This window comes from Mustela erminea, chromosome 3 (genome assembly GCF_009829155.1).
Source record: "Mustela erminea isolate mMusErm1 chromosome 3, mMusErm1.Pri, whole genome shotgun sequence".
Classification (NCBI taxonomy): Eukaryota; Metazoa; Chordata; class Mammalia; order Carnivora; family Mustelidae; genus Mustela; species Mustela erminea.
The window spans coordinates 87,119,147-87,141,764 of record NC_045616.1 but is presented as its reverse complement, the minus strand read 5'-3'; the positions used below and the strand labels follow the sequence as shown (position 1 = coordinate 87,141,764).

Below are 22,618 nucleotides of genomic sequence, written 5' to 3'. Positions count from 1 at the left end.
GTGAGACCCTCCCGGAAGATGAAAGGCCTATTGCCTCCTGAGACTTGCGGGCGGAACGAGGGCGGGTGGAGAGGGTGACAAGAGTGGTAGCTGCACCGATAACGACGCTGAGGGCCCTAAGTTGGAGCTGATGCAGGCCCTACGGGGTTCTAGCCCCGCCTGAGCCTAGCTCAGCCTTCAAAGCCTAACGAGAGTAAGTCCTCCTAGGGGCGCCACGGGCGGTGAGTGGAGGAAGTGCGGCCAAAGAGGCCACAGGCACCCCCTCCTCAGACGCGCCTCAAGGCCTGGGCCGTGGGCTGTTGACGCGCCAACGGCGGAGAAGGCGCGCGCACGCGCAAGAGGGGGGCGGAGGGAGCGCGCTCCGCGCCCGCCGCCGCGGCAACTGAAACGGAGGGACGCGAGGGCGGAGGGCGCGAGCCACGGGGGGAGGATGGGGGAGAGATGGTGGGTAACGCGGAGCGCGCGCTGACGTCGCTCGGAGTCACGCACGGAGCGCCGGGTTACGCGCCGACGTCTGGCTGCCACGACTTGCCGTCTGCGGCGGCGGCGAGCGGATCCCGCAGGGGAAGGAGGAGGAGGAGGGAGAGCCAAGGGGGCTGTGAGTGAGCGGGAGAAGCAGGGTGTGAGCCGGACTTGCCCGCGGGAGGGAGAACGAGCGAGAGCCGAGCCAGCCATCCGAGCCGCCTCCTCCTCCTCCCCTCGGCGTCCCGCCCCCGCCTGCCAGCCCGCCCTCCTTCCTCCTCAGCCGGCAGAGCCCGACTGAGGCGCCGCTCGGCTCGCGCCGCTGTCCAGGACAGGTGTGCGCGCGCGCGCCCTCCTCCCCCCTCCCCCTTTCCTCGCGCCAGCCTAGCGCCTGCCTAGCGCGCGCCTTCCCTCCCTCCAGCCCGCGCCCTCCCTCACCTGCGGCAGGACAGCGCCCGCCCGCCCGGGTAAGCCCCTCGCGACCTTCCCTGCTGGCACTGCCACAACTCGAGGTGCCGCCCACCCCGTCCCCTTTAATTGCGCTCGTATGCCCCAGGAATAATTACTGTACCATCGTAGACATCCTCGCACCCTCCCTCCGGGGACTCTGGCAGTGCAGCAACATCCCCCCCACCCCCGTAGCGCACGAACGAACGAACGAACGAACTCCCACCTCCAAAAAAGAACAAAATCACACGCCCCTTAAAAAAAAAAAAAAAAAAAAAAAGACAATCCTACCTCCGCAGACGCTTGTAGACCACCAATGGTGACGTTTGCTTAGCAATCCCTAAGCCCCATTTCCCCTGGCCACCTTCGCCCCGGGCCTGGGACAGTGCGCCAAATGTGGCCGACACTCCCTGCACAGCAACCCTGGCAGGAGGGGAGAGGAAGGAGGGTTCTAGGCTTCACTACCAACCCCTCCTCTTCTCTGTTCAACCCCCACCCCCGCAATGCATACACCCGCCCAGGATGCGTTGTAAAAATAAAAAATAATACATTGGTGCTGACATCGCAGATGAAGGCAGGCCCAAGGATGGGTGGTCCGAACAAGGCATTTTCGGAGCTAGGTCAGCTCATCAGTCTCCTCTGCTTTTGTTTGGGGGCAAAAGGAACGGATGCGAATCTGGAGGGTCTTCCCTTTGAGTGACAGTGGGCTCCGGAGGCGGTTTGAAATGTCTGTATAAGGGACCCCCACAAATACATCTGCCTTGTTTCCGAACTTGGGTAGAGAAAGGCCCAAGTCCGGCTAGGGCAACTTTCTTTGGCTCCTTGCTGTCTACCCCTGAATTAATGCCACCTTCATTTCCGCTGTCTGTGAGGGACCCTCTTAAGGGTTCTAATTCGTTCTGTCGGGCCAGGTGCTTTTGGAGAGCTTTTTGGCATCGGTGTCTATGCTTGTGTCCCGTGTCCTTGGAAGGGAGGTCCCAGTGCTTTACAATAGGCGGAATTTGGTTTGACATCTTTTGGTAGACTGTCAGAGGTGAAAAGGAATTTTTTTTTTTTTTTTATTACTTCAAGACCCCTACTGCTTCCAACCCAAACTGACGTTTGCGAATTGCGGCTTTGAAAATTGGAGTGTTGACTATAGAGTGTGGAGAGTTGCTGATTTCATTCCTTTGGGTACTAGTAAAACCTTTTAAGTATCAGCCGGAAGAGAGTGAGCTATTGACATTTGCATCGGTTCTGTTTGGGCCTTTTGGGTACATAAAATGTCGGGTTCTCAGAATCTTTGATCGAATTTAGAATGTGTGCTACGTTTATTTAACTCTTTTGCAAATGCTTAAAATGAAAACATTTTGTGAAGTGCGAGGATTCTCTTCAGATTTTGAATGTTTAATTCATATCTTTAAACATTAAAATAGCATTGGAGAGGCATAATTTCAAAGATTAGGTGAGCTATAGGAGGACGATAATGCTTTTTAAAAAAATTGATTGATGAACTACTATTACTATTTGTCTTTGTTGTTGTTAAACGTTAACATTTACCCTTCATTTTTCTGATAGATAGCCCTGAGAAGAAATGGGTAATTCCTCCACTTTAAACCCTTGCAGTACAACATTCCAGTTAGTTTTAAGGATTTGAGTATTGAAGATAATTGTCTAGTTTAAGACAGGTATTTAACCTAAGTAGTACTTGACAACACAATTTCTAATATTCTTGCTTCTCTTTTATTTTGGAAATCTGTGGTATTAATAAGCATATTGTTTCTGTTGGGAACTCCATAGTCGAAAGGGTTTATTACCCAGAGGTAGATTCCCTCCCTCCAGTTTTATTTTATACGTATGTGTTAATTTTTACTTTTAAAGACTAAAGCTGAATTAGGTTATTTCAGAATCTCCAGAATCATCCGTAGTTAAGGCTGAGGAAGACTGAGACTTTTTTCCTTCTTGTTCTGCCTAATGTTTGTTTCACTTATGAACAATTTTTTGTTGGTAAGAGTTTGTTAACGACATAGAGATGGTGGGATTAAAAATAAAGCAATCTCTGTTCTCTTCAAAATGTGTGTAGTATTAATAAAAGAGCACAAGAAATCTAAAGATATTTATCAGGCTTTTTAAAGTAAGCAAACTTTGAGTAGAAATAGAATATTATTTGATGATTTTTAATTAATACCTATATTTTGCTGCATATTAATATATTTCGTTTACCCTTTGCCTTTTCTACATTGTATTGAAATCATCAGTTTAATTTTACAACCGTTTGTTTCAAAATAACAAATTCAAAAAGCTAGACACTAGAACTGACTTTTCATTTTCCAAGTATATTATTTAAGTAATTAGCAAATGGCTAGAAGTCTTTTCAAATCTATAGATTTTCTCATGGAGTTTCAATGTTAGGATGCGAATCTAACTTTGAAATTCTTTTTAAGGTTCTAAACTTTTTAAGGCTTTACTCAGTCAATATTCATTCCTCCCAGACTGTTAAGACTACTGTATTCTGTAGCCTAAGGAAAGCCGCCTTTCACCACCATGCCCTCCCCAGTCTGACCAAAGCCCCACAGTTTCAGGCTTATCCTGAAATTAACTTTTTGAGTAGTGAAAATATACTAAATATCCAATTTACCATTGAATTATTTTGGAAAAGCCATTGTTAACTTTTTTTATCTTTTGGATACATTTGTAAAATAGGAGAGAAACTGGTAGTATATAATGACAAAAATTTTATACATATATAACAAATAGTGTAACATAAGTAAGTGCAAATTATGTGGAGAGGTCCAGGTCTCAGTCGTTTGCTGATTTGGGCTTAAAATTCCCAGTGTGAGCATGCAAATGATATTTAACTTGTGCTTTGTCTAGAAACTTCATCAGTTGCCTCTGCGCTGGGGGACTAAGAATTCAGTTTCTGGTGACAGACACCTTTTAAGAAAATCAGGGTGTTCCTAAACTCAAACCGCTTCAGAACCCCTGGATGTAAATATTTGGGACAGAGAGCAAGAAATTTAGACTCTAAAGTTGGTCCAAGAAGACAAGCAGTTTTAAACCGTAGTTTTCTGTCCTGGAGGAAGCAGTCATTAGTGTGGAAGGATGGGAGGCACGTGTCCCTTCTTCGCAGTCCCATTGGGCTTCTTGCTGCTGTGAACTCTATTGAAGGGGCAAGGGCTTGGTTCTGCACAAGGTAAACCCCAGAAGAGCAGGAGCTCTTCTAGATCAGACTTATACAGATCTTAGCCTCATTTTACAGCTGGAAACGTAATACCCCGCCCTGCTCTGTGTGGAGACCCTGCCACTAAGCGTTTCTGTCCCAGTTTGGGGCCAGGGTCTATCCAGGGTCCTGATCGCTACTGTGTGAGCCTGGAGGGAGCCACTGCTCTTTCTCACTTGAAATTTTGCGCAGTCGGAAGTTCGCCAACAGTTCTTCTCTCCCCTTCCCTGCAGACTTGGGGACAAGGGAGGGAGTTCAGAAAAATCAGTACTAAAAGGGTACAATGTCAATCCGGAGGATGCCCCTCCGCCCCCCGCAACTAAGGAGAAGTTTTTTATGTGGCCCAAAGTCCAGATTTCTGTCTCTCAGAATGGGCCTCCCCCTCAGGGAATCATTCCAGGGACTACTGGACAGGTGGGTGGTTCTGGGGCTGGTTCCCACAGGACTACTCCAGTTTGCTCTTTGGTAGCCATCCTGCTTTGCCCTGTTTCTTGCTTTTTAGCGGGAAGTAGCAAACATCAACCCAGAGCTAAAGGAGCTAATGTGGGTAGAACGGGACCCTTGCTAAGAGAAAAGGGAAGCTGTGAATATTTCGCAGGCAGGTTTGCTTAGGTGATGAAAGGATATATTAGGAGGCTTTGAGGGCTCAGTCATTGACAAGGCTTATGTACTAGAAGGGTCTGGGTTTCTTGATCATTACTTGATCTTCCCCTTTGTTTTCCAGGAAGCTTGCGCAGCTATGTACTCAGCTGTCTCTGGGGCTGAATGAGGGAGGCAAGACTCCTTACTTTGGGGGTTGAGGGATGTTCAGTGGGAATGGAGCCCACAAATGGGACAGACACACTGTTCTAAGGATGGAGGCAACAATCCATGCTTGAGAAAGCCAGGAGTAAGGCTGTGAGGTCTGTATCCCCTGAGCCCAGTGCAGAAGATGATAAGGAGAGTGTAAGGGGGATCCGCCGGGGTTCCCCTGGAGATAGGCCTTAGCTTTCCCTCAACTGTTAGAACTACAGACTGCAGGGAGGGAGTATGAGCATTTGCTGTATATATAGGAGAAAGGAAACAGGCCCCAGATTATGCCTTAGATCTAGGAAGATGGAATTGACTTATTTCCGAGCCCCTTTCCGAGACCAGACACCCCCTTTAGCAGTCACTGTCCAAAGATTCATTGGTTACTTCGTGGTTGGTAACCTAGCTGTCACCTAAAAACCATTAATCACTTAATGTTTTACTTTTTGAGAGGTGGGGGCTCTCCTTGACACTTAAGAGTTTCTGGGAGGAGGGGTAAAACAGGCGAGCGAACCTGCGTTAATGAAACCCGTAAGGAACTGCGTTTCCCAGGAAATTCCTGACATTTTTAGCTCGTGAATTTCCTAAATCTTGCTTGGTTTTCTCTTCCATTCTGGGTCCTTCCAGTGGGGAACAAGAGTGGGTCGGGGGCTGACGCCTCGGTGGGGCCTGGTTCATCCGCAGAGCTGGCCGGCAACCCAGGTTGGGCTCAGCCTTGAGCAGGGTGCCCCCCTTCCCCAAATCTCGGAAGGAGGAGGGGGAGGCAGGCGGGTAGTTGTGGTCCCAAAGGGGGCTGGTTGATGGTTTTTGGGTGAGTGTGGGGTTTCTTTTTGATTGTTGCTGGGGGGGGAAGGGCAGAGCCAACGCGAACAGGCACTGCGGGCACCCCGGCCCTGGTGCGACTGCCGTCCTCTGCTCGGCTCCCCCCCGCCGGTGAGTGCGCCCGCCCGCCCGCCCGCCCGCCCGCCCGACTGTGCGGGGCTGCGGTTGGGGGGAGGGGGGAGCGGGATCATCTGAGGCCAGAGCCGCTGCCGTGCGCGGGGAGGGGGAGCGGCGGGAGCTAGGGGAGGGACGGGCTAGGTGTCTGCTGCTCCGCGCCACTGCTGCCGGCGCCCCGTCCTCATCCCAGGCAGCCCCTTCTGCAGCTAAGGGTTACCGCCGCACCATCTCTCCTGTTCCTTGCCCGCCTCTGCGGCCAGGGCTCTGCGGTAGGAGACAGCCCAAACCAGGCAGTGGGTGGGCCTGTCTGGGTTTGGGTTTGGGTCTGGCTGGGGCCCACAGGGGTGGGTGGCCGTGACTTGGTGTCCCCTGTCTGCTGCGGGCTCACTTGCCTTTCACAGGCCCTTCCCCCACATTCTCTCTTTGGGGTCACTGGAAAGCAAAGCTCAGGCCTGATCCCTGTGCTTAGTATGGCAGTCCCCTTCTAACCCCTGGTCCCCCAACTCCCTGGGCCGAGGCCGCTCAGGGTCTGGCCAACAGCGACAGCCACAGTGGTGGTGGCGGCAGCAGCTGCGACGCGGCGCGTTCCCCCCCCCCCAGCCAGGGGTGTGGGGTGAGGGCCGGCGGGTGGGCGCCGCCTGGCGGGCGGGCGGGCAGGGGGCTGGCATCAGGGACGGGGCGCATGTCACGTGCTGGCGGGCGGGTGGGCGCGTACAGTAGGGCGCCCTGCTACTGTACTGGGGAGTCAGTGCCCTGTTACCGGGTCTCGTCTCTCCCGCAGATCTCGCGAGAGTGGCTGACTGGCTGTGGGGGTTGCGGCGGCAGCAGGCGGAGCCGGGGAGGGAAAGCAGCGGCGGCTGAGGCGACTGAGGCGGCGGGCGGAGCGGCAGGCGGCGGCGGCGGCGCGGCGGCGGAGCGCAGCATCATGGCGGACCGAGACAGCGGCAGCGAGCAGGGTGGTGCGGCGCTAGGCTCGGGCGGCTCCCTGGGGCACCCAGGCTCGGGCTCGGGCTCCGGCGGGGGCGGTGGTGGCGGCGGGGGCGGCGGCGGCAGTGGCGGCGGCGGCGGCGGGGCCCCGGGGGGGCTGCAGCACGAGACGCAGGAGCTGGCCTCCAAGCGGGTGGACATCCAGAACAAGCGCTTCTACCTGGACGTGAAGCAGAACGCCAAGGGCCGCTTCCTGAAGATCGCTGAGGTGGGCGCGGGCGGCAACAAGAGCCGCCTCACTCTCTCCATGTCAGTGGCCGTGGAGTTCCGCGACTACCTGGGCGACTTCATCGAGCACTACGCGCAGCTGGGCCCCAGCCAGCCGCCCGACCTGGCCCAGGCGCAGGACGAGCCGCGCCGGGCGCTTAAGAGCGAGTTCCTGGTGCGGGAGAACCGCAAGTACTACATGGATCTCAAGGAGAACCAGCGCGGCCGCTTCCTGCGCATCCGCCAGACGGTCAACCGGGGGCCCGGCCTGGGCTCCACGCAGGGCCAGACCATTGCGCTGCCCGCACAGGGGCTCATCGAGTTCCGCGACGCTCTGGCCAAGCTCATCGATGACTACGGAGTGGAGGAGGAGCCGGCCGAGCTGCCCGAGGGCACCTCCTTGACTGTGGACAACAAGCGCTTCTTCTTCGATGTGGGCTCCAACAAGTACGGCGTGTTTATGCGAGTGAGCGAGGTGAAGCCCACCTACCGCAACTCCATCACCGTGCCCTACAAGGTGTGGGCCAAGTTCGGACACACCTTCTGCAAGTACTCGGAGGAGATGAAGAAGATTCAAGAGAAGCAGAGGGAGAAGCGAGCTGCCTGTGAGCAGCTCCACCAGCAGCAGCAGCAGCAGCAGGAGGAGACTGCCGCTGCCACCCTGTTGCTGCAGGGTGAGGAAGAAGGGGAAGAAGATTGATCAAACTGAATGGAAAAAAACCCACACACACATGCATACACACACACACACAGCCACACACAGAAAATATACTGTAAAGAAAGAGAGAAAATAAAAAGTAAAAAAGTAAAAAAAAAAAAAAAAAAAAAAAAAGAAATAACTGTTAACTCCAAGGGAGCACCACCCACAGAACCTCCACCAACTGACAGTTTCTCTTCCTGACTTGCCACCCATCGCTGGATGTTGTCCACTTTATCCACCATATAAAACAGTAAGCAGCTGCTAAAAACAAAAAACAAAAAAAATACAAAAAGTAATAACATTATATGAACTGTGTTTCCTACTTGATTAAAAAATATAAAGAACTGAGTGTTTATTTCCCTAATTAACCAAGAACTTTTGTACACGTTTAAGCTATTATTATTAAAAGTGTTTGCAAAATGGTCAAGATTATAATATTGCTGAATTATATAAAAGTCCTTTTCATGTTGAGCTAACATTTGACTTTAGCACAAAAAAGAGATATTTTAGAACACGTAAAATAATATTTTTAGTTTTTCTCATTTTGTTACCAAATTTCAAACCTTACATGGAGGTTATTATAGTATATTTGACACCCTATATACCTGTGATTAGAGATGTGTATATATATGAGGGCTAGGCATGCTGTGTGTCTGAGCTTTGTCTAAATGTTATGCAGAAGTTTGTAGAGTTAAAGGTACGTAGGTTTAATTCATGCAAGGTAAACAATAAGTGCTCTCTTTTATACAATATGCATTGCATCTGGACCTTAAACATATAAAAATGGTCAGTGAAACTTCTGTGAACATGAAGAAATTATTAAAAAAGGCATTTAAATGAAATTTGCTAAGTTGTGATTTTTACGGTTGGAACCAAAGTTATTCAAATAGTAAAAGGAAAAAGAGAAAGAAAGATAAAGGAAATCTCCCATAATATTTTTCTGCATCTGTTTGCTTTGACTGAGTAGGTGTTTTGTCATTATTGTGTATATGAGATGTATCGTTCATAATATATTTTTTTTATTATGTGTAGAAAGATTTTAAAAACTAACGTGCAGCAATTTCCAGTGAACCTGTACTTGGACATCAGGTAGCGAGTCTATTTGTGGTCACTAGCACTGTCTCCTAAACTAGTAAGAGGTCTGAAGCTGTTCTTTGATTTTTGCCAGTGCTATTAACTTATGTAGACCTGTTAAAAAGCAGAGCAACACAATTATAGTTATCCTACTGAGCCATGGATTCTGAGTTTCATTTTAAAAGTGAAAGCCAAGTTGGTATGTGTAAAGGATTTCCATGTAGCTGTGGTGCTAGTTATTACTGGCTACATTATATGCTAAATGTATTTGTGTTCCCCAAGTGTACAAGCCTATCAAAAGTATGTTCTATAACTCATATAATTCAAGGTGTAGGGTATGAAAATGCAAAGCTTAGGAGAGCACTTTACCAAGTTGGTGTCCTCCAAACTGAAATTGTTTGTAACGATAGTCTTTACAGGATTTCATTTAAAGATGTTCGTGTGCTTTTAATTGACAACTAACTTCTTGCTGCTGTATAGTAAAATATTAATATATTTTTATCATTAAACTGCTGCATGACTATCATCTTTGAGTGAAGAGAAAATGTTATAAAAAAAAGATGCCTTAAACAGTACATTTTGGTTTGGAATTCTGTAGAAAGTATTTTGGTTTAAAAAAAAGGATCTTGTCTGACATAGAGAGTTCTGGGAATGGAATTGTTTCTTGGCAATCCAGCCATATAGATCTTACTGCTGTATGTAGAAGACACCACCTGTAGGAGCTGGAAGGTATCAGTGCTTCTCACATTGTAAAGCATTGGCCTAGGAAGGTGAAACTGGTCTTTTTGAAGGATTTTTTTTTTTCTGCTGGTTCTTTGGGTTTTGATTTGATATTTTAAGCTCCCTGGTTGAGTGTGTTGTCTTTGTTTTTGAGATCTACTGTATGTGTTGAATAACAAGCTATTTCCATTGTACTGTGCATTTTCCCATTAAATTGTTTGCTTTTAATATTCATACAATGTTAAATATGAGGTGACCGTACAATAGTTAGGAATTTCTTTACTTACAAAAATCACTGGAAATGATTAAATTGCTTTTCCCCTTCCCCCAAGGTGCATTTTTCTTATTTCCATATAGTAAAGTTGAGCTTTTACAGTGCATAATGTGACATTTGGAATGCTTATCAACTGCATGTAAACATTAATAACCTGCACTTTTTTGTCTTAAGGTTTGTTGAGCTGTTTTGTTCACTGTACTTTTACTGTGATATGGAAAAGACTGCATTCTCTGTGCTGTTACTAGTTAGGAAAGAGAATTGCTTTGATTTTGTCTCTTGTTTACTATAGCTTCTTAAAGTTAAGCCTTGTACTACAGGTTGTTGGAGTACTCCTAGATCAGTGTTTCATAGTAGCCAGCAATAAGTAGTGCAAGTCAACAAAAACACAGCAAACTTAGGCAAAGTGTCCTTTCTTTGAGATGCGAGTTCTTTCATGAGGTTTTCTTTAGGGTCAGAGTTACCTAAAGTGAAGCCTTTCTTACCTACAGACTTCAGATTCTGCTTGGAATCCTACCGGATCAATAAGCACATATATTGTGCAACTGTCTTTACACTATAACAGTTAAACACAATCTTACTAAGATTTTGAAACCAGTGTCTGATTTATGGTCGGTGGGTTTAAAAAAAATCCACATGCAAATCTTTTAAGACTTGAGAGGTGATCTTAGAAAAGACTAAGTGTCTGTAAAGATGCTCTTTTTTGCATCTTACTTTACCTCCCCAAGCACCCTTCCAACCTTCCCTTCCCTCTACTGTTTCATCCTTTCCTCACCCTTCCTCCCAGGTGCTCGGTACTTTACCAAGGTTCTATATCTCAGTGTTTTATGTTGGAGTTTTTCCTTGTTTTTATTTTACTGGTTGGTAAACCCTGTTTGTGCTGAAATGAAAAAGGAGATGGTATATTTGACCATATGTGTTATTCACAGAAGACAGTATGATCAAATGTGCCAAAAACAAGCAAACAAAACTTAATTCCTGACAAGTATGCCTTATTTTTAATGATCTGCTTTGTCTTACGATTAAGGTCCAAGAGCTTGGTTAAACTATATTATTTGCCTAAGTATAAAAGAAAACTTGAAATGCATTGCAATATTTACATTCTTTAAAATGAGAGACACTGTCAAGTAATTTAATCCAGAGATCAGCCACCAGATTTGAAATGCCCATATATGTGTGTGTGTTTGGTGTTGTTGTTTGTTTTTTTTCTTTTAAATCACCAAATCTTTTTTTAAGCTATTTTTTATTTGTGCCTCCTATTTATCATGCTGATGTTAGAAGCAGCAGTCATCCAGCCACAGAGGGAGCTAAAGTTAACTAACCAGAACTGTAGAAATCATTATACATGCCTTTGACAACAAAGGAAGTTCATAAGAAAAGCCATGTCGGCTTTTCCTCTACTAGATACAGATTGAAGGTAGATGAATATTTGCCAAATGGAAAGGAGAGACAATGTGAGTCAGGAAAGACAAACTTTCCCAGCTTCCTAAAAGCCATGGAGAGTAGAAACCAAAACCAACAGGGAAATAAAAACCTTGAAAGTCTCACTTTCTAGTCCCATGCAGGGGTTGAAATTTGACTCAAAGTGGAAAATATATTGATATGTTTTTTTAGGTCTTCACATCTAGAGATGGATAACTATTCCAATTTGATTTTTCAGGTAATGGAGAAAGCTGCTAGTAATTTTAACCCCTGCCTAAAGAAGACAGATAATTTCATTTGGGAGCAAATACTTATTGCCTTGAAAAATAGCACTGTAATAGCCTATGATAATTAGTTGTAGAATAACCTTTATCCCTTTTAAACTATGCAAATTATTAAATAAGTGTAAATTAGGACTCAATTAAAGATAGTTGATTATATTGCAATCAGATGGCATTCACAAACTTAACTGGAGCATATACAAATGAAATCTATTAGTCTAAGAGTTTTGTATGCTAACAGAAAAATATAATTTAGCTACCTATTCTAAAAATGGTGAATATTATTAATATTGTATAATAGGACTGGGAAGACTGCCTCCTTTTTTGAAGAGAGAGAGATTAAGGATTTTTATAATTGTTTTTCATCAAATTTTAATATTTTTGTCAAATTTTTAGGTATTTAATTTGTAAAACAGTTTGCTTTGTACTGGCATACAGAAAATAGGGTATTGATTTTAAACTTTTTGAAGCCAAGTGATCAAGTACATTTGTAATAAAAGTCAATGGATCTATATCAGTTGTACTCACTGTTTTCATTTCTTATTCTTATTAATACAGGAATGCTATCCTTTTTCTGCAGGAACACTACTAAATTTGGGTGGAAGGGAGGGGAAGAGATAAGTCTGTTGATAATGAGAATCTGGGTGGGTAACTATGGCCCAAGCACTTTATATGATCTTTAAGTCAATTAAGATTTGGTATATTAAAGAAGATGCATATGTCGGTTTTTTTCTTCCTGTTTTCATATGGAACTTGATGTTTGTGGGATTATCTCATTCATTGTTGCTGTGCTTTAACATTTTGCATTTGGCACTGCTGAAACTTTCTAAACATATTTTTCTTTTTATGACATTTTGAGTATATGCCAGCTGTGGTGAACCCACCATGGGCATGATTATTATTACTTCTGTCTCCCACACGTGGTTTGCCCTCTTTTCTTCAATATTCCCACTCATTTTTTCATATTTTACACACACACACACAGATTACCACATGATTTTAGAATGGAGATTTCTGAGATTGTTGCTGTAGTTGTTTTCATAGCTCCACAATTCATTTTCATTTACATGTGAACATACTTTTAATATTTTTCCCCATTTAAAAAACTGAGATACCAAATCTAATGACTTTTTTCCCTTTGCTGAGTTTTTTCAATATCAGAATGAGATCCTGCTTTCTATGTAAAAGGATGCTTAAAAATGGGGGAAATCTTCAGCAACTTAGGTTTGGAACAATTGGTGATAACTCTGAGTATAACATTTATAGTTGAATATCTTTAAATTTGAGTATCTTAATAATTTGGAGAGATATTTTTTCATGAGAGTGGAATGAATAGGAAAGAATTTATTGGAATTGCTTATGTAAGCAAATTCACAAGTTATTTGTGTTTTGTTAAAATTTATCCATTTCTAAATCATAAATTATAATATTTCTGGGTTTTTTAATTGTAAGTTAACTGAATTTAGACTGTTTGTAATAGAGTACACTATAAAACGAAAATAATCACTGCTATTAAAATTACTCTTTTCACCCAGCTGCATTAATTACCATAGAGGATTTGCAACATATTTTTTAAGAAAACCTGATTTTAATATTTGGGGAGTTATTTTATCCTAAAAACCCAAATTTAAGGCCTAGGACATTTGACAGGCTCTTTTCAAACAAATTTCATTATTATGGGTTAAGTGAGGATCATCTAAACTAGCCTTATCATGTCAGGTAGAATTTCATAATGCAAAAACAGCCAAGTGAAAAGTAAACAATATGATTGGTTCAAGCCAACAATTTGTCATCTTACAGCTGCTAAACTGACTACCAAGTTTTGATGTTGAATGGTCTAGGCAATTTATGTCTCTAGGAAAGCTGAGTATGGCAAAGGTCATTTGTTAGAAACCTTTTTCTTAAAAAAGTTTCATAGTTACTCATGTATTTTTATTTTGTCCCCATACGTTTGATATTTGTTTTTTTTTCCTTTTCTTTTCTTTTTTTGCCCTGATGTGCTTTGCTTTTGTGGAAAATTGTCTTGTTTGATAGGTAGAAACATGGTGGTGATCCTCTATATAAAATAAAGTTAATTCTTAAGGACCAGAAATATTTTACTCATTTTGGAATTGCAAGATTTTTGAATTTTCATGAAAGCATACTTTGTTTTGATGACTATTAGCAGTTTGCTTATTAAACATTTTGTAACATTTCATAGGAAAAAATTAAGCTGAAAGTTTAATTTTCTTGATTTAGGGTGCACTTTAATAATTTGAGAGGCCTCCAAGTTCAAGGACCAAACCTTTATATTCTGGAATTTTGAGAATCATGGAAGTACTCTTCTTAACATGTGTTTTAGTCTAAGCTGCATTAAAACAGAAGGATCCTCAGAGGACTTAGGATGTCCTTATTGTGAAGTAGCAAACTTATGGGACAGGTGACTTATGTATTCACCTTGACTAGCTCAACCAGTAATGGGCATCAGGTAGTGAATTATTAGACACATGTTGGGATTGGGTCAAGCACCCATTTAACTGGAATGGATTGGCAATTTCCAGTGTAGGTAGTTGGTGGCATTTGACCTACCTCCCTACCATGTATGTTTGGCTTTTTTTTCTCCCATTCTCCTTTTTCCTTGTTTTGCTCTCCTTCTTTATTCTTTTCCTTACCATAGGCCTGCCAGTGACACTCAAACTTACCCCTTTAAGAGGGAAGTAAAGAAATTGCTGGCTCCTTCCTTAGAACATGGCTAACTGATCCCAGAAAGATTTCTGTATAATGAGGTAATTGGGCAGTTTTTTCTGAGTGCTATTTTCCCCATAGTCTAAAGCTGGCAATCTGAAGGGCATTGAAATTGTTTAAAAAAAAAATTATGTATTGAAGAGAGTAAGAAGTATGTGTATTTTAGGTAAGTTACTGGGGGGTGAGATTTATTATGGTTTGGAAATTTGAGAGCAGAAAGGGAAGAACTGCTCAATGTGTTCATGATTTGGAGTGTGAGAGTTATATAAGGGAATGGTTTGGTGGTAAAATGGGAGAAATTTTAGGTAGGAAAAGATACTAAAGTGGAGTCTTAAATGAGTGTTGTTTGCTAAGGACAATGAAGTTGATCTTCACTAATCAAGTTTCAGTAAAGCCGGAGAAAATGGGTCCCTTGTTGGTTATGAGAAAGCTGTTGGTCTGTAGCTAGATATGATGATGATGATGCATTACACAAATCTGCTTTCAGGTGTAGGATGTTTGCTTTTCTGGACAAATTAAGTAGCACAATAGTGAAATGACAGCTTTTCTGGTCAAAGCCTGTTGTTGGTACTGGGGACTTATTATTTTGAGGGAAAGAAGATAAGAAAATTTCAAACTTTTTCACTTATTTTTAAACTATCAGAAATATTTATTATACAGATTACTTTCCTGGGTTCATGTTACAGTGTAGTTTAGCTTTACTTTTCAAAATGGTCCTTAGTTCACAAAATCCATATCATACCTTCATTTTACAGAACCTTGAGCCTTTGGTCCACATTAATTTCTTACAAGAGGAGAGTAAACCAGGTAAAAACACTAAACTGCAATTTTAGGTTTCTTTTCCATTTCTTTTAAATTTGCATCCCAATATTTAAGACTGTGGACTTTGTGACCCTCAGTAATACTATATTTCTGAAATTAGACAACATACCTCCCCAAACTCAAATTTCTGTTTGTATTCCCATTTTCTCTGTTACTTTAAAATTGTAGAATTCCCAAGTATTCAGTAGTGGCAGGTAATAATATAATTTAATATATCTTGGAAGTTCTTATGTTCTTCGTAGGGTAAACTGGTAGTGTCTAGATTTCTGTTCCCAATATCCCAGGAACTTTTTAATTATCTAAGATAAAGAATTACTATTACATTTTGGTTTTTTAATTACATAATTCAAGCATATTTGGACTCCTTTTTAGTTTAACATGGACTTACTCTCAGTAATTCTGACAGATTATTTCATTTTACCCAAATCTGTATATATTAGTGATAAAATTTCTTGGGTAAAAAAAGACCTTCTATTTTTTATCTGGAAAGTAACTTTGTTTTTTTTTGTTGTTGTTGTTGTTGTTTTTTACAAATGCCAAGCTCATTAACAATAAAATTATTATAATTTATTTTTTAAAATTAGCATTTAATATGCTTTTCCCATCCTGCCGATTTTAAATTATGATACAATTACATTCTATAACTTGTTTAAATCTGTGCAAAGCCTTCTTAAATAGCCTCTCCCTTAGGAATTGTTTTTAAAAAATGAATTCCCAAATCTAGTCAAGAACCAGTGATTTAAATGACTGCCTTTGAAAGGATTCCTTGAGTCTAGTCAATGGAGATAAATGATAGCCCATTTCCATGCTGCATACAGTTGTTAGGGTTTATAGAGTTATCAATATGTAAAAGTACAAAAGCAGGAAAGATGTAAAGTTGCCTATAAAATTTCTAGTTTTCATTATTTGCACTATTTATCTTTGCACTTGATTTTTTGAAAGTTAAGACTAGTCACTTTCACTTTTGTTTCTAGTCTTTTCTAATTTCTTACAGAATTATTTCAATATCCCACCCAAAGCAAAACTTATATGCAATTAAATATGCTTTATAAGTCCAAGAAAATATTTCTTAGTGTTAGCTATGTAGAACAAAAATTTGTTTTGATAAAAGTTTTTAATATGGGCCTTTATTTGCCAATATAATCCTTTGTAAATGTGAGCTTTATTAAACTATTTGAATAGACAAAGTGAAAGCTTAGGGTAGAAAAAAATATATATATGTATATGAAACAATGTCTTTGAGTTCCAGCTTCCAGCCTGAGATGGCCTGGTTTTGGAGTGTTGATTTATTTTCACTGAAGTCAATGAGATCTGAGTCTAGCTGGGTAGTGGCTTAAAAAGCTGGAAGCGAAGTGGGTGGCAAGTGGCAGCTCCCTCTTTTATGTAGTTTTCCATAATGCTCATAGAGTTTCATCATGATCTATATGATATAACTGATATTGAAATAATTACATTAAATGAATATTCCTTTTTGGAATTCAAGGTTCACTCACTTTTTGAGGGGGGAGGGCAGCAAGGGATAAGAGACTTTATTTTAACTAGAAGCATTCTTATAACCTCAAGATGTGCTCTAGGAAGAATAGGAGAACAAAATGTGTACCTGTGAACATATTTTTTGTCTTAGTGAGATTGTGCAACACAGTGTTCAAAATTGCAAAAAAAAAAAAAACAACAAAAACAAAAAAACGTCGATAGTTTTGTCAATAGAACAGAATGTGTTTTGGCTAAAATTAATTTTTGTACACTATTTAATTATTTCATTTTATAGTCCCTTCCCTGTATCCTTTTGGGCGCTTCATACTTTAACAAGTGAGAGGCCTCTCTTTAGATCTGGTTTATTTTTGGAATGCCTGAGTGTGTTTCTCGATGGGGGGGGTGGTGCACACAGGGTGGTGTTTTAATTCTTGACATGCTCTTCTTAGCATGTTTTGGTAGTCATTCTCGATCTCATGTTTATAAATTCTGTTGAAAATTCAGTGATGTATTGAAATAGGTAAGTCCTCTATGACATAGTGTGAATGTTTGTGGCTGGACTTTATTGTAGAAACTTGTGGTTTTGTTTTCAGTTTGGAATAGAAAGTTAAACTTCCATTGTTCAAATTTTAGGTTTATCTAGTGGAATTGTGCCTGATAGTTGTCTAACTATGGACCAATTTTGGGGAATGAAGGTTGACAAATGTGTATTTGACTCTAGATAATCCTTTACTCAAAATCATAAATTAAAGGCTATAGTATTAGAGTTGTCTTAAGTTTTAGGTTGTCAGATCTTTAAATGTGGATGATGATCAGCATTGTGTTTATGAGTTTCCTTAGGGAAAAGAGAAAAATTCAGTCTCCAAACCTTTTTTTGGAGACTAAACTTACCATATATGGAAAATGAAAATATTTTAGAAAGTGGCTTTGATTATTTTTTAATGGAGTTTAAATCAGCTTAATTAATTATTTTTCCTAGGTTGAAGCACTTATTTCCCAACTTTGAATAAAGGGAAAAGATCAGCAATTTGGCCCCTTTTTTTCTGAGGCCATTTTTAGTTTTCTGCCCCCATTTCCCAACCCTAGTATAAAATGAATTACGGGTATCCCTCTAAGTCCTTGTAACCCCTTTCTTGAGATCACAGAAACCTTTGATAATCTGATGAAAGTGATGGACCCTCTCCCCAGAAAAAAAAAAAATGCACATACACAGATAATTTTACATGCAACCTCAGGGGCATCACACATCTGAAACCCAAGATAAGGATCTCTGCTCTAAGTATAAACTCTGTAGAGAAAATTTTAATGCAATTAATTGATAAAATTAAGAATTAACTATTGGCTTAAAACATTTCAGATTGGAATTATTGTTAGATGGTGGCCCCTACTAGCAAAATGTGACATTGCAACCAGCTTTGTTAGACATCCAGACAGAAGGAAAAAAAGTAGCAATGTTCTGAGAGCTATTTATAAGGAGTCAGGGCATCTTTAGATGTGGGAGCCATTCCTGGTTCAAGGCAGGGGTCAGGGTGCCTGACAGCTTCTAGCAGGGTAGAGTTTGATAAACCACAATGCTCAGGATGCCACGGGGTTAGCCATTATCTTAACCCCTTCCTCACCAAAAGATTTTAGTTTTGTCTATTAGGAAAAAAGATGTCACTGGGAAAAAAGATTTGCCTTACAACTTTGCTGGAACACATCAGTTTGGTGATGTATGGGACACCAGTATTATTTGTGAGAAGGTACATAAAACCAAAGTAAATTATTCTCTATGTAGAACATTATTTACTAGTAACATTTGTTTGGATGTATTAGCTTTGACAATTTTTACCAGTAAATATTGGTTTTATTTAAAACTGGAAATCCAGTTTATAAATAGGATAGTTATTGTATCTGTCCTTTCCCCTTATGTAAAGAATGGTTTAAAGATTTATGCATACTTTTTACTTTTCTCTCTTGATGCCATGGAATGGGGTGGGTGGGGTGGGGGGAAATTTTTGAGTCAATGACTGACAAAATGTCTTCTCCAAATTTAAAAATTGAGAAATCAGCACTTTAAGTCCTAACTCTATATCATTTTAGTGCATGTATTAGTTTTCATAATGATTTTTGGTGCATGCCTTTGGGCTTCTTCAAAAGTGTATAATAGGAAAGTATATTTCCTTTCTTAGAAAGGAGATTTTTTTTTCTACTTTGCAACTTGTGATTACAAAAATCTTCCTCTGTGGGAAGATTAACCATGTATTGAACTACTGAAAAGTATATATTTTTAGATATACAGAAGGAATCTACATGGAGCAGCATTCAGACCTATATAGAAGTCATAGCATTCTGTATAGGACCAAAAAGGAAATAACATTAAACACTTAAACAGACTTTGTTGGGTAGAAATACCTTTAGATCTTGCATTGACTTCCAAAAACAAAATACCACAGAAGTTTGCTGAAAACTTTTGTTGTTTGAATTTTCTCTGTCAGTGTATTTAGCCCAAATACAACAGCTTTGGGTTAAACACATACATAAGAATAAAAAAAAAAACAAAGCTTAACTAAATAGATCAGTCTGGTTTGTCAATCCAGCTTGACTGAAATAAGTAAACTAATCACTTGGAACATGAAAAACTGTCCAACTCCTCTAAGGTTTTTAACAAAATAACCTTGGCTGATGTGGGAAGATACCCACTTTGATTTCTGACCTGACAGTGAAGATTCATGCTTGACATGATTTCAAACCTGACAGTGTCTGTTTAAGGAGCTATGGTACAGTTTGCTAATTCAATCCCAGATACCTGTTGATTACCTGTGAGATCTAGAGTCCAAAGTAGCCAGCAGCCATATCCCTGAGTGCTCTGTGCCCATCAGATCTCTTAAAGTAAGCAGGGTTGGGACAGGTCACAGCTCAGATGAGTGACCTCAGGTGCTGTGGACAGCCCCAGATTCAAGAATTGTATCTGTTTTCTTGGGAGTCATCACTGAACTAATGTCCCACATGGTATTACTTACTGTAGATGCTCTCTCAGAGGAGGCCCAGAGCACACATCCTAATCGCTTGTGGTACTCAGAGAGGGGGTGCTAACTCTGAGGCCCTGGCCAAATTCCAGTTTAGGGATGTGGGTCTTCTTCTTGCCATTCTAATTGGAAATTGCATCGCTTCCCATTTTCCCTGTTGACCTCAGTGCAAACTGCATTAGTCTGTTTCTTTGCCCTGGTCCCAAGTAAGATGCTGGTGTGTATTATATGGGCCACGTTCATGCCTTATCTTAATGCACAAGAGTTGAGGAATGAGTAAGCTCCATATCAAAGTGCCCTGTAGTTAGAAGGGAACTCTTGTGATTGCTTTGGAGGTGAAATCGGCCCTTTTAGACTGTTGGAGAATATGCACTGGCCGGAGCCTTCCAGCCACGAGGTGTGAATTGAAACCTATTTCCCTCTTTTCTTATAGCATGTTGAGAAAATCTGTTGGGTTTTCAGCAGTCAGGGAAGGCCGGAGTTCTGCAGCTTTAATCTGGGTAACTGAGGCTGGTTGGGTCAAGACTTTGGTTTATTAACTGGGTTCTCAGATGCCACAGACTCCGTGAAAAGTCACCATTATTTTCAATGGTTGTGATAGAATTTCCCCCCAGTAGCCATTATTTTAAGATTATATTGCAGAGTTGCTTTATTTGAGCTTTTCATGTATACACAATCCCAAACTGGAAGAAATAATTAAAAAAAAAAAAAGGAATCCTGCTGTGAAAGGTATATATTACTCTAGATTTTTCTTACTGTAAATATTGTAAGATTGTAATACTGTCGATATTTTATTAACCAACAAATGTTAATCTATGTGAATTCAGACTTATTTTAAATGTGCTTCTTATTTACTGTGTGTGGTCCCTGTTGCTGACAGTATTAAGTTATATTCTGATGTAAGATTAACTTTATTAAAGAATGTAAACATTAATGTTTCCTTATGGGAAAACAAATAAAGTATAAAGAAGACAATTCTTTTCATTAAAATATACTGTGTATTTACACTTGCTAGACCCAGCACCACTTATAAATTTAGTACACTGTTCAGAATTTTAGTTAACACGGCTGACATGGTTGTGCTCTGTTTGAAAGTCTAAGAGTAGGTATTGTTGGAATATAAAGTTTGTATTTGTCTGCTGTGAATCATAATCTTGAAATTTCTAATCAAGTTTGTAAAATTTTTATAGTAAAACATTTTAATGACAATTTAAAAATTTACTTCTCTAAAGAATGGTCAAAACAGTATCCTTTCAAAAATAGAATTGTTCTTTAATATCTTTCCAAACTAACTTTGGTTAAATGGACCAGATGTATATTAGTTAAAATTTAGGACAAAGTTGTGATATTCTTTGCGTTTACAAGTTAATCCTTATTGGAAATGTGCCAATTATACAGTAGAATATCATTAATTTGCACTGTTTGGGGACCCCATTAAGAATGCTGAATTTTGCCAACTAAGAAGTAAGCAAATGCAATTTAAAAAGTAAATTTGAGCATTCTGTATTAAATATGTGCAGTTATTATCACATGAAGAAGCGCAGTGTGTCGGGCTGTAATATAACCATACTTGCTGTCATGTTCTCCCATCTCAGTGCTGGGAACTCACCATGTGGAAACCAAGCAAATGTGTTGTGCATCAGCCGGCTTGAGTTTGTTCAATATCAAAGCTGAAACTAGCGAGGTCTGCTGTACTGCTTATTGAAGTATTGTGATTCTTTTAGGCATTGATTCTTACAAAATATATACTGTAACAGTATACTTTGTACAGATTTAAATTTTATTTGAAAAAATGAAATAAAGTAGGCAAAAAAATAAAGATGTTTATTTTTCATGTGACTATATAAACAGATCAGTCTTTTGTTTCAGTGTCTTTGGTGAGGGGGGAGGATTGGTTGTTCTGGTTGTTCTTGCATTTTTTTTTTCCCCTGATAGATGGAAACCGTTTTTAGGACTCAGTAACAGGTATACTTGCCTGATCATTAATTGGCTGTAAGCTTTAAGTGTGTTTTCTCACACCGGAAAACTCTATTTTCTATTTTATTTTAAAACACATTTATTGGGGCACCTCGGTGGCTCAATCATTAAGCATCTGCCTTTGGCTCGGGTTGTAATTCAGGGTCCTGGGATTGAGCCCCAGAGTGCAGTGGGGAACGTGCTTCACCCTCCCCCATTCCCTCCTGCTTGTGTTCCCTTTCTCCCTGTCTCTTTCTCCGTCTCTCAAATAAATAAATCTTTAAAAAAGTAAACAAATGTCTTTAAAACACATTTACTTATTTCTAAAGACTATGTGAATGACTTGCCTATCTTTTTGAGTAGTTTTTTTTTTTTAAGATTTTTTTTAATTTGAGAAAGAAAGATAGTACAGAAGCAGAGGCCGAGGGAGAAGGAATGAGAGAAGCAGATTCCCCACAGAGCAGGAAGCCGAGACATGGAGCTCAGTCCCAGGACCCTGGGATCATTACCTAAGCTGAAGGCAGACACTTAACCGACAGCCACCCAGGTGCCCTGAGTCAGTTTTATAAAATTCTCTCGTGGTATGATGGTTAACCTAGCCCATCACAATTGAAGAAAAAAGAAAAACTTTTTTCATACATCATGCTCCTTTCCCATGGAAGGGTTTTTAGTCTTCTGTCGTTTTAAATTTGAAGTTGGTTTAGGGTAGTGGAAGACTTACCAAAGAGTGCAGGACAAAACATGAAGAGAATCTTACATAGAAAATAGAGGCTGTGCTTAAATATCCTTTCTGAACTGCTTTTCTGGTGAGCAGAGTGGTAGAGAGTGAAGTTACCAATGAAAATGTGACCCAGGTGTGATCCTTCAGAATCGTTTTTATGAGGTCTTACAAAAGGTCAGATTATTAGATAAAAAAAAAAAAAATCTTAGTTTTGTCCTCTAATTCAAAAACCAGTGGAGGCCTTAGGTGTCTGACATTTTCCCCAGCCTTTAGGAGTATAGTTAGAAGTATTATTTCTGCTTTCTCCTCATTTTACCTTTGCTGATGCTTTCACTTACCTTCAGGCTGGATAGAAGGAGGCTTGGAGCAAGTAGCTACAGCGACAAGGTTCCTGCAAAAGTCACACCATAGAG

General features: G+C 41.0%; 2 protein-coding genes across 4 annotated transcripts; both read left to right on the top strand.

The window, feature by feature from the left end:
- The first annotated feature begins 472 nt into the window (after positions 1 to 472).
- On the top strand, positions 473 to 7,787 carry PURA (purine rich element binding protein A). 3 transcript variants are annotated; one of them, XM_032336522.1, is made up of 2 exons: positions 473 to 797; positions 6,618 to 7,787. In XM_032336522.1, exon 2 carries the CDS (start codon positions 6,762 to 6,764, stop codon positions 7,728 to 7,730), a length of 969 nt encoding a protein of 322 aa, XP_032192413.1. In that variant the 5' UTR covers positions 473 to 797; positions 6,618 to 6,761; the 3' UTR covers positions 7,731 to 7,787. The 3 variants fall into 3 exon arrangements, with proteins under 3 accessions (XP_032192413.1, XP_032192411.1, XP_032192412.1); XM_032336520.1 differs by having other exon boundaries at positions 473 to 929; XM_032336521.1 differs by lacking the exon at positions 473 to 797 and adding an exon at positions 5,905 to 6,105.
- Positions 7,788 to 7,789: 2 nt separating this feature from the next.
- IGIP (IgA inducing protein) lies at positions 7,790 to 21,367 on the top strand. Its single transcript, XM_032336523.1, has one exon. The coding sequence runs from the start codon at positions 21,041 to 21,043 to the stop codon at positions 21,200 to 21,202; it is 162 nt and encodes a 53-aa protein (XP_032192414.1). The 5' UTR covers positions 7,790 to 21,040; the 3' UTR covers positions 21,203 to 21,367.
- The last annotated feature ends 1,251 nt before the right edge of the window (positions 21,368 to 22,618 follow it).